This window comes from Rhea americana, unplaced genomic scaffold, assembly GCF_003343005.1.
Source record: "Rhea americana isolate MKP2758 unplaced genomic scaffold, rheAme1 scaffold_98, whole genome shotgun sequence".
Lineage (NCBI taxonomy): Eukaryota > Metazoa > Chordata > Aves > Rheiformes > Rheidae > Rhea > Rhea americana.
This window is the reverse complement of record NW_028187177.1, coordinates 1071430-1083618: the sequence shown is the minus strand read 5'-3', so window position 1 is coordinate 1083618 and position 12189 is coordinate 1071430. Positions and strand designations below refer to the sequence as shown.

Here is a 12189-nt window from a genome sequence, read left to right as displayed (position 1 = left end):
ATTTTTAATAAAAAATATTAAAAGCAAGAAAAAATAACTTTCCACTCAGTTCTAGGTGGAGGATTGAATACACAACAGGCCAGCTATTTGTATTGGACAAGTATGTGTTACGTTTTCAAACCCGGGAGCCTGCAAGAAAGAGAAGCCAAAAATAGCTCATAAAATCTGCCAGAGAAAAAGCATTGAGTAGCATTGTGATTTTTTTGGCTATATTCTCTCTCTCTTCAAAGTCTACTGCACTGCAGTGTGTGGAGTGGAGGTTGTGATGGCTGCCAGCACTCAACACCTCTGCCTTCTTAAATAGGTTATAGATTGATTTTTCTTTTTAAGTGAAATATCCACTTGGGATGAAGATGATACTCCATTGCCAATACAGACTCTGGATCCCTGATCATTAATGGAGATACAATTGCTACCTACAAATTGTAATAAAAATTACTTTGAAATTTTTATGAACAGGAGAATTGTGGATATTTTATTTTTTCCAAAAACCAGACTTTTTTTTTTTTTTTTTTTTTTAAAAAAAAAGCATGAGCAAGTACTGTGATGATACCTGACACGTGTTAGCATGATACCCTGACAACAGATAAGACTCTGCTTCTCTCAGGCCTCAGTAGAAATTTTAGATTCCTAGATGATTTGGAGACGTTGAACTTAGGACTTTGCAGCTCTAGGGCAGTTATGACTGAAAAGATCCTAGGGGAGTCCCTGTCCATCTGGGATTGACAATGCAGGAAGCTACCACCATGAGTTAACATTAGACCGAAGAAGGACAGGAAGATTTTTCTTTAGACTGCCAGGACCAGCTGTCTCTTACATATTTTCCACAGAGTATTTTCCCTTCTTGCATAGCGCTGAATAGCCCTGAGGGCTGCAAAACAAGAAGTGAATCTGTATCTGACTCTTAATACCCATAAGGATTGAACAACCCTAATTTGCTACTTCCTTTGGATTCCAGCCTCTACTCTCTACTTAAGAAAAAAACACTGAGAGAAGTGCCCAGAAAGGCTGTGAAAGCTCTGTCCTTGGAGATATTCAGAGCTTGATGGGACAAGGACTTGAGCAACCAGACCTATCTTTAAAGTATGCCCTCCCAGGAGGAGTGTGGGGGGTGGAAGAGCTGGACTATAACTTTCCAGAGGAGGTCCATTCCAGTCTAAATTATTTTATGACTCTGTTTTATCAGAGGGTACAATTAGATGATTGCAAATAATCAAATTAACATGTTCTACAAGTTACTTCCTTTCAGATGGATTGTGGTGTTTGTATGTGAATTTTGACTCAAGTCTTTGCAGAACTACCTGGTGTTGCCCCTGAAATGTTCCAAAGATGATTCAGTCTAACCTGTTTTACTTTGACTTGCAATGGACCAGAACTGGCTCTCCACCAGAGGGAGAGTATCTTCCACCTGACAGAGTTTTAACTTACTGAGATGTGTTAACTCAATCACTTGTGATCATCTAACCCTATGTCAAACAGAAAGCTATTTAGCCCCTTCTGCTCTAGTGAATATTCTTTGTGATCATAAATTAGAGCAGAAAATTTTAGCTGATTTTCTCCTGATTGTACATTATGAAGCTACGAGAACATTTCAAGAGATTTATCTTTTTCTTGCTTTTACTCTTGGTAAAGTATCCTGAAGACAACAGAGAAGATAGGCTATAAGATAACTTACACAGAAAGAAATGCATCAGTCGTAACCACTTCCCTGGCTTTGGTGGTGATGCGTCCAGATCCCAGTGTATTTGAAGGATTGGCCTTTGCTGTTACCTCATATGAGAGGGGCCTGAATCCCAAGGTGAGAGCAAAGTACTACCTCAGGTATCACTGACCAAAACAGGCAATGCCTGCTGCAGTTGTGTTCTGTTGTGTATTTAACCCAAGGAAGACAATTCTGAGCCTGTCATCTCTTTCCTGCAGATCAGTATTCAAGAAAACCCTTTCCAAACGGCCTTGGCCTCTGTGTTTTTGCCAAAATCAATGAAGAAATTTTTAGGGATCGAGCACTCTGACCCAGAAAAGCATTCAAAGATCCAGTTTAATTTTTTTGGCACAACTTCATTCTTTGAGGTAACTATGATTCTTAACAAATGCTAACATAGTAATTGGTTCAGCTGTTTTTCTTGAGGTATATAGAAGAAAGATCCCAGTAGCATAATCTATTCTGGGCACATTTAACATCAGACTGATGGAGCACTAAGAAATCTGCAGGGAAAATGTACTCAAGCAGCAAAACCTTCTCTGTAGTAGTGATGCTCTGAGAGGTGTCTATAGACCTAAGACTTGTTTTCATTTTTCRTAGCTGGTGTTATTCCACTACTTTTATTCTGTAGGAAAATAGCACACCCTAATCTTCCTCTGTTAATAAGCTCGTGCTTCAGGAACATGCATAGCACATGCCAAATATCATGAAACAAATTGCGAAACTAACTGCTCCATTAAAATAATAGCAACACTAATATGCAGCATTTAGGTCTATTCCAGGATTTGCTAGGGCTCTTACTCTGGTGCAGGTTAATGTGATATAAAAAGGGAGAAATTCTTCTACAGGATATGATGAACATACAGTATGTTGAGCAGTGATTTTTCAGACAGAAGATGTGTTCACAATTGCATGTACCGTCTTATGAGCTAAGTGGTACACAACTGCATGTTTGATGTACGGGAATGGTTATACAGCTTTCACAATCCAACTGATGTACCTGCAAGTGAGTTCCGCTTTAGCTAATGTGAAGACTGTCTCTGAATTTGCTACTAACTACACTTTCTAATGAAGTAGCAAATAGTTAAATTACACCAGCCATCCCATGGTATTCAGCTGATCTCCATTTCCAAGAAATACAGTTTTAAAAATGAGACAGCAAAGAGCTGGATTGTTGGTAATTTAAATGTCTTGGAATCTTTTGCATGTGTGTATTTTTCCATTACAGGATGACAGTTTAAAGACGAAGAGTTTGAATACTTATGTTGTGAGTGCCAGTATTGAAAATGCATCCATTCAGAACCTCAATGAGCCTGTGAATATTATTCTTCAGCACATAGACCAAAATACGGTAGGTTATGTTCATTTAATCAGGGACTTGTTGAAACAGAACTTATTTCACTTAACCTTAAAATAAACTGGCAAAAGGACAGATAGGCTTAAGACATTTTGCTGACTCATCTCTCCGACATATACGAACCAAAAGATTGACAGCCCACACAGATCTTTGTGGTCTGTTTAATTCCTGCAAGTTGGTAAAGTTTGTGTCTCCACTCAAAAGCCATGCTTAGAAGCAAGGGACATTTTCATTGTTCTCTTGTTTGATCTGAGCAGCTTTTCTAGGAATAGTTTATTTGCTGAAAATGGCAGTTGACTGAAATGATTTACAATTGCTCTAACAGGAGTAAATTTCAGAAAAATACAAAACATGGCATAAATGTTTTCAAAATTATATTTGTTTTGTTTCAAAACAGTGTTTCAGGACTAAAATCTATCTCAAAATATTTTTAAATGGGCATGGGCCCAATTTACTGCCTGCATTCTGCCTTAACATTTCTGTGTTGCAAATGTTTATGATGCAGTCTCCACACAAATACATTGCAAACCTAGAGCAGAATAAAATTATTTAATAAAGTGAATTTGATTAGATTGCAAGTTAATGAGAGCTTGAAAATTCTGCTTTTATAGCAATATGCTCTTTCCACTCCATTCTAGCAAATGATACATGCCCTGAAATTTTTCTAGTCCTCTCTCTTCCGTCATTCTTACTCTGCCAGACCATCTGGCACCTCTTAGATTTATTCCTCAACCTTTTAAAACATCCTAATTAAATATTTAATGAGATATCTTCCTAACCTGCATCTTTGGCTTGCTGCCTAATTATATTCACCAGTCTACAGATCACAAGTCTTAACAGTGTATCTGTTATGGTCATTTCCTGTAATCTCTGCCTTCTCAGACTTCATTAAATAATAAAAGAAAATGAATCTGCACCTTGGGAAAGTTTGCTGTAGCAATATGAGTAATAAACTAGAATGTTCCCAATAGCAAACATTGCAATGAATGCCCACTAAATCTATACTGTTGTTTGAAACATACAGGCAAGCTTTATCTTCTCCTAAATTTCTTCCCTACTTGGTTTCAGAATGGTAGTTAGCAGAATACTGAAATTCTGATAAAAAGATTATGCTGAGATTTTTTTTTTAATTGTGTAAAATCTCAGGTTGTTACTCTAAGTCCTAGTGATAATTTTTGAAATACACAATAATTATGTGACACCTCAGATACCACATGAAGCCAATGAGATCAGATACAGGAATCAATCTAGGCTGGACAACTTGTCAGGCTTTCTGCATTAACAGATAATAAGGTATAGAAATACTGGTAAAAATRGGAAAATCACTGCCTCCCAGGATATCTCTTGAGAAGGGGTAGACAAAAATTGGGACCCTCTGCACATTTTCAGAGCCATGGATGAGATTGCTGGTATTCCAGTAGGTTCTCAAAGACCAGGTGTCCAACTGCCTTTACACTGCTCCATCTCCAGTAATCTACAGAGTCTGCAGCACCACSAAACAGTTGCAGGCCAGACTCCCCTCGTTCCTTGGTGGGCTTTCTTGTCAAGCAGTGCAGAGGAAGTTAAATCCAACTGCCTTAGTTATAAATCCTGATTAGACCTGAAGTGCAGACAGTGTACAGCCATACTGAATAAATGTCACAGTCTCCTTTTTCTCTGCTTTCAGGATAATAGAGCAGTGCACTGCGTCTTTTGGGACTTTCTGAAGAACAGTAAGTGTTATTACAGAGCTGCCATACTTGCCCTGTCATCAGCTTTGCAGAGCCTTTGGCTCCTTGACATACAATTTAAAACTTTGGGTCTCTCCTGGTCAGACTGGGCTGTTCTAGCTTGCTGATTTCTGCTGATATTGATATACAGTTATCAGTATTATTAGAAGGAGATGCTTGTCTGCCGTTATGTATGATGGTGCATCAACTTGAATATAGAAGAGTCAGTCTAAGAAAAAAGTAGAAATGCAATGAAACATCAGATGACTGACTCCTCACAGTTATTTCAGAGAAGCCAGTGAGGACTTCTGCTGTCATCAAGCCTTGAGCAGGGCCCAGATAGTGAAGAGATACATGAAAACAACTGTGTATTAGGTTAACTCAGCTCATGTGGCAAAGATTTTCTCTGCAATTATCAATGTTAGAAATTTATTAAAAAAAAAAACAGTTTAGCTTCTGAATATGCCATTCAGGCCATGTAAATAGAGTCATAAATTTAATCTCATTAGGGAAGACCTGGATTCTTCAATATTGGACTCCACATATCCTACACCCTGTAAACACTTGTCCTCTGTGCAGTTACCACATCCTGCAGTGTAATCTAGTCAAGCACACATCTGCTTACCTTCTTGCTTTCTGTGTGCAGGCATGTAAACTATTTTATATATTTCTTCGTTCCCCTAAAGGCTTTCATCCAAGTTTTGAGGTTCTCAGGCAACTAAGAAAGATGTGTTTCTATATGAAATCTTACTTGTATGCTGCTAAATGACCCTGCAATCTGTACTAACTTGGGCTTGTACTCACAGTTTTTGCATGCCGCAGATCTATAAATGACTGAGCATGACTAACTCTGCTTAAAAATCCCTTTTTCTATATTACACAGATGGACTGGGTGGTTGGAATACGTCAGGGTGTGAAATGAAATATACAGATATGAATTACACAATCTGTTTTTGTAACCATCTTACCCATTTTGGAGTCTTACTGGTAAGTACTCCATGAATCATCTCCAAAAAAGTCCCTTGGCACTAGATAAAGTCATCGATAGTTTGGGGGAGAGATGGGAGATTCATATCCATGCTGTTAGATATCTGTGATTTTGTTAAAAACAGTAACAACAAACAAAGCAATTATAATAATTTTAAAGGTATAAAGTCCTCTAAATATCACTGGCTTTAATGCAAATTCATTTTATAGATATAGTTTGTAGCTCTTTGCAATATAACTTAATCAACATTAATATGTTACTTGCTGTATTGGAAATACTGTGATACATCTAATTACCTGCCAGTACCAACTATTGATATTACACCTCTCTGAAAGTTTTATCAATATTCCGTCAGAAATGGAAGTTTAAAAGAAAAGCAGCAAGTATTTTAATACACAGAAACCTGACTCTAAAAATTTATGTCAAAAAAAAGAGAGTGCAGAGGTAACTGCTTGGGAATGGCTTGCAACAAAAGCAAAGTGATAAGTAAATTCAAAGTAAACTGAGGAGTAGATAATTGAAAATTGCCTAATCCCAGTCGTATACAATCTACATGGGGGTGAGGCAGTCCCTTTGCCTTCAGATGTGTGTCCAGCTTCCCCTAGAGGTCAGAATTACTCTGCTCAAAGAGAGGCACAAAAGCCTTGTGATAAAAATGTGACTTCTACASGAAGGAATGTAGACGTTACAGATTTTAAACAACTTACTAAATTTTCAATTCAAGCAAATAGAATTTGGTCTGAATTTAAGACCACATTTCTTTTATWCCATCATTTCCGTAATAATCATATTTACAAGTATGAAACAGCACAAAGTCTACTGTATACCAAAGAGGAAGGCTTCTAGTTTGAGGTTCAAAGTCTCACAAAACAGGAGAGAAACTGTGTCAGGCAACAAAAAATTTGTATCAATAACATTCTTGGGAACAACTGTGGAGAAGCATGGCCCAGCCTATCTGATGGTTTTTACAGAGAGACACTTCCTGGATTTCTGACTTGGAGAATCCTCCCACATTCCAAGACATTTAACAATTTTGTGCAGTCCTCAAGCTTGGCAACTGCCATTTAAACAAACTCCTGCAAAGCAAATTCCCTGTTGAATTTGGTGAGATACTGGAATCCTCAGAGTTTGTGTTTCTGGAGTGCAGCTTTTCTAACTTCACAACTAAGTACTGAGTATTTTAAATATTGTGTATTTTTACTAGTTTGGATATTCTGTAGGACTATATAGTAAGAAGCATATGAAAATATTAACAGAAACCCTCCAAAATTCACCATAAGTAGAACAGAAATTGATTTGTTTGCCAATGTGAAAATTTAGAAGGCAATTTTCTTTATGTTATGGCTAAAAACTGTCATTCTTTATTTTGTAAACCAGGACTTGTCCCGGACAGAGATAGATACCACAAATGACTTTGTGTTAACTCTGATAAGCTATGCAGGATGTGGTGCTTCTTCCCTTTTTTTGGGTATCACACTGGTGATATATCTAGCCCTTGAGTAAGTCTGACACTCTTTCTTGTATTATTTTTAATGTTTTAGCAGTAATGAATTTGCAGTATCTATCAGAATGCTTAGTAATAGTTGGTGCTGTGATGCACAGGAAGGAATAGTGAGATGTGAAAGTAAAAATGTGGCTTTATTTTTACCTGTGACTATGGTGAAATAAGAGAGATTCTTATCCTCACACTTCAAGACATGCACTGATCAGAACTGTTTGGCAATTTCTATGTTCCTAAATTTCTGTCATTTCGTAAACTTACCGATATGGGTAAGATACCATGTCAGGAGTCTGGAATATTCCCTGTATATACCCTGTAGGTAGGATAATATGAACAGTAGAATAGGGATACTTATATTCCTGTTCTGTTGCTCTTGGTCTTTCTTGTGTTTCAACCTTATAGATAGGTTTTGCTCCATACTATATGTACCAGTAGGTCCAGACACAATGGGGCCCTAGTCCTAGGTAACTGTAGGTGCTTGCATAATACAATAATATTGCAATAACAAATAATATTTAAAGGAGTAGTGAAAAGACAATGCTAAGTCTGTCTCCTCCGTCGAGTGTGAAAAACCCAGCAGTCCAGGTCATACGCAAGGTCTGCTTTTTCAGAATAGAAGATTTACTTYAAAAACACACTAGTGATTTGATCTAAAACACTAATGTAGACACAGCTTACACTGCAGGAAGCCCATTTAAAATGTGCTGAGTACGCATTCATCTTGTCTTGTGTTAGAGAATGTGCCCAGTACAACTTATTCAATGACACACTTCTTGCTTTCCACGTTTTCTAGAAAGCTGCGGAGAGACAACCCTTCAAAAATTCTACTAAATCTTTGTGCTGCATTGCTGATGGTCAACTTGGTGTTCCTGGTCAATTCCTGGCTGTCTTCATTCAACAAGCCTGGTCTCTGTATCACTGTGGCTGCACTCCTTCACTACTTCCTGCTTGCAGCTTTCACATGGATGTGCCTGGAGTCTGTTCACATGTACCTAGCTTTTGTCAAAGTTTTCAATGTCTACATCCCAAAGTACATCCTAAAATTCTGCATTGCCGGGTGGGGTAAGTAAGCAGTTTTTTTTCTCAACTTCTGTGCTCGTCACCTGCTCTAAAATAGGGTCATATTGGCAAAACTGAGCTAGGGCGTTGAGTTTGTGTCCTAGCTACTACTGAGTTTGTAGTGCATACTGCAAACCTTAAGGATGGATTCTTCCCTCAAGCAGATCCATCTTAAGCTTCTTCTACCATGGGAGACATTAGCAGAAAGCGCATGCTGCTCCCTGTAGAGTTATGTCCAAGGAAAAGTGGGTTTAAGCAACAATTTTCCCTACCTGTCCTGTGCTTCACAGGAACAATTTATCATGGTAGTTTTCATGAGCAGATGAGCATGAGAGCACGAAGCTGTGACCACAGCCTTTACCCATATATTGCTGGTGCTCAGAGGGAATTCTGATCTTCCTCTCCATGCTCAATGTCCTTAGCTACCATACTATGCATAATTTCCCTGCAGGGGGGGAATTAGGCTTTCATTCATAGCTTGTCTAGGGACTTAGCTGGCAGCAGACCCCATTCACCTTTCCTCAGAGCACCAGGCATCTGAGACTTATTAGGGAGAAACATAGCAAAAAGGACTTTTGGATAGCGTGCAGCAAATGATCTCTCTCCTTAGATTTAATGTTGCACATAATTGTTTTCAGGTGCAGCCATCTGTAATGGCATTGTTGGTGGCAGTCATTCTAAACAGGAGAGCCAAAACTCAAAGATATATGGCAAACAGGAACTGAGTGGAAGGGGAAACTAATCAAACACTGGTTGGAAAATGTCTGTCTCTATCAGATCCTAATGGAAAATGCTGCAATCTGCTTATCTTTTGCCACCCTGCTTTTTTCTAATAATCAGTTGGGTTTATTTTGCCAGATTGGAGCCCTTCTGGAGATGTTTGAACACTCACAGACGTTTTGCAAACACAGATATTTTTATGCCTACTCATCTGTAATTTACATAAATAAGGAGATTAATCCTGCTATGCCACACATTTAATTACACTCATTTCAGAAGAAGCTTTAAGGGTAGAGTTTGATCCCCAAATGTACGTGACTGCTGTAATTATTTATCAGAGATCTGACAGCATTTCATATTCTCCATTTTTTCTTTTTAATCTAAATATCTCTTCCTTTCCATGTTAGGAATACCAGCTGTTGTAATTACTGTTGTACTTATTATAAATAAAGACTTCTATGGCAATGGATCACTTTCTAAGAATAATCCATTCAGCTCTTTGTGAGTATATTTTAAGCTTTTTGATGGTCACCATAGTATCTTAAAGATAGAAGAAATAACTAGTCTTAATAATTTCTTTCTTGCTTTTATCCTTTTTTCTTCCATCTTAACCCTCTCCTTTCAGTGCTTCAGTGGATCTTTTTGGACCATATGCCTACCACATGGAATAACTCTCACTTCAGAGACTGGATTTGAGGACARAAAGGRGTTCTTCCAGTATTATGTCCCTATGTACTTTGCCACTGAGTATGCCAACTCCACTTTTCCTTTCTGGCAAATCTCTCTTGCTTTACATAACATTAACTCAGTATGATGCAACATTTGTATATACTCCTCCATGTTCTAGATTTCCAGTAGGACCTAAAGGCAAAATAATTGTTCTAGTAATCATTGTTCTAGTATTTTGCATGTTTGCTTCTTTTTTTTTTCTTTTTACCTCAATTCACATCACTCTGTCTATCACTCTGTCTCTTTAATCATTTAGAAGTCCCTCATCATTTAAAAATMTGCATTTTAATAATCTCAACCTCCTCTCATTTCCAGTGGGAAAACACTGAGTCCCTTCATCCTTTTCTTAAAGCACTTTATAGCACAGAATGCTTCCATTTACTTTTTCTCCCTGCTTTTTAGCACAATATGATCCCTTCTCAATAAAGACTACCTGGAATATTTGAAGTCTGTATCATCAGATGGGCAACACATACCTATGACACATCAGAGGGAAAATTGTTATCCCTCTCTAGCAAAAAGGCAGTAAAACTCACTAATTGCTGTCTGAGGAAAAACTAACCAATGTGTGTCTTTGTGCTGTATTATTAATTAGGCTCTTAATTAGGTCATATTTAACTTGGTTTTCCTAAGGCAGTATGTGTTTGTGTATTATTAATTTGTGAAACAACGACCAGTTCAATCTGAATTCAGCAGAAATAGTGAAGTCTTGAAGATATTATATTTCTATAACACACACGAAAAAGGCAACTAAGTGGAGAGACTCTGTTCTTATTGGAGGAAAGTAATGGGCGTTAAGGGAATGTCCCTTACTAAGTATCATTGAACCATATACAAGAGCTATTTTGGAAACCAGGCTTCATTAGTTTCAGTGCTCACAGAGCTCCTTATTAAATGCAAACTTCCSTTTCTTGCAGTTGTTGGATTCAAGAGAACATGGTGTTTTACATCTCCGTTGTAGCCTATTTCTTCTTAATGTTTTTGACAAATACAGTCATGTTCATCACTGTTCTTCTCCAAATCCACTCCATGAAATCAAAGACACAAAAGACATCCAGATTCTGGAAACAGAGCTTCCTATATGACCTCAAAAGTGCTTTCAGCTTGATGTTCCTTTTGGGATTAACTTGGGGCTTCGTGTTTTTTGCCTGGGGAGCAGTGAAGATATTTTTCTTGTATCTCTTCAGCATTTTTAACACCTTGCAAGGTAATTTCTGAATAGTTTTACTATAAATACAACAGTTTAGGGCTGTGGAATAGAAATACATTTATAATGCCATGTACTTAAGCATTGGGGATAAGGAGAGCTCATATAGCTTTTGCATTATACTGTTTAGCTATTTTAATAGGAAAGCTCCGTTGAAGTGGGATGATAGTGGTGTTAGCATTCCTGTAATAGATATTATCATTAAAGACATGAATTTGTGCCTTTGAAACGTGAGTCCCAATAAATGCCTCTTTCCATGAGCTGGGACAATCCTTTTCATCTGAGCATAAAAATGATTGCTGTGAATTTACAATGACTTGCCGATTGCTCTTAAACCAAATTTGGAAAAGGCTCCTTCCATTACCTTTTCATATGCACAAATGACTCTCAGTGCAATTCTGGGCCAACATGATACTGGCTCAGTGACCACCTCTGTGCTCCTACTGGTGACTGAGTGGCATACAAGAAGTTTTAAAAAGGGGCAACAGTTTGGAGAATTAATCTCAAAACATGTGATTTTCTCTTCTTACTTTAGGGTTATTTATCTTTGTGTTTCACTGCCTAATGAAGGAAGATGTAGTGAAGCAGTGCCGATTACACTTCTGCTGGGGGAGGTTTCGTCTGAATAATTATTCTGGTAAGCATTACAGGGTTTTGTTTACCTTTACTCATAAGTCCTGGYCTGCTACTGATGTCACTATTTCTGCATGAAAAGGTACGGGGCTCCCCTCAGTATTTTTCTACTGTTTCTACCATGTGTTGGAAAAATGTTAGGCCTTTATACTCTTCCATTAACTGCCTATTTGATATGATGAAGAGATGACAGTGTGCAGTAAAAAAATAGAAAGTAGATTTCTCAAAGAGATTTCAGTCTGTTCTCTAATTCTGTACATGCAATTCAGTGTTCCCTCACATGAGCTACACTTTTGGTGGCCTTCCAATCTTAATACACATATATAAAGCTGAGATTTAGAAACTTGTGCAGGCTCTCTGACATGATTTTAGTTTTTTCTTCTGTGTGAGGGAGCTGGCTTTGCTCAGCCTGAGGAAGAGAAGGCTAAGGGGAATTTAAGAAGCAACATGTGCTGCAGCTCATTCTGGGCTATCCCTCTGATGACTGACCAATGCCAGGGAAAATGAAAGGTATAATTGGTAAGCTCAAACTGAAGCCTTTCACAAGAGCAACTCTCCTGTAACTGAATGTTGATATTTTACAG

At 37.9% G+C, this 12189-nt stretch overlaps 1 protein-coding gene across 3 annotated transcripts in view; it reads left to right on the top strand.

Annotated features, from left to right (window-relative positions):
* Positions 1 to 12189, top strand: part of ADGRG4 (adhesion G protein-coupled receptor G4) — a 35088-nt gene that overhangs the window by 21263 nt on the left and 1636 nt on the right. For all 3 annotated transcript variants that reach the window (XM_085325504.1, XM_085325505.1, XM_085325503.1), the window contains exons 12-21: positions 1633 to 1798; positions 1921 to 2070; positions 2931 to 3053; positions 4726 to 4771; positions 5652 to 5755; positions 7134 to 7255; positions 8051 to 8319; positions 9444 to 9537; positions 10683 to 10972; positions 11508 to 11609. In XM_085325504.1, coding sequence (XP_085181630.1) covers positions 1633 to 1798; positions 1921 to 2070; positions 2931 to 3053; positions 4726 to 4771; positions 5652 to 5755; positions 7134 to 7255; positions 8051 to 8319; positions 9444 to 9537; positions 10683 to 10972; positions 11508 to 11609 — 1466 coding nt within the window. The remainder of the gene's footprint in view (positions 1 to 1632; positions 1799 to 1920; positions 2071 to 2930; positions 3054 to 4725; positions 4772 to 5651; positions 5756 to 7133; positions 7256 to 8050; positions 8320 to 9443; positions 9538 to 10682; positions 10973 to 11507; positions 11610 to 12189) is intronic.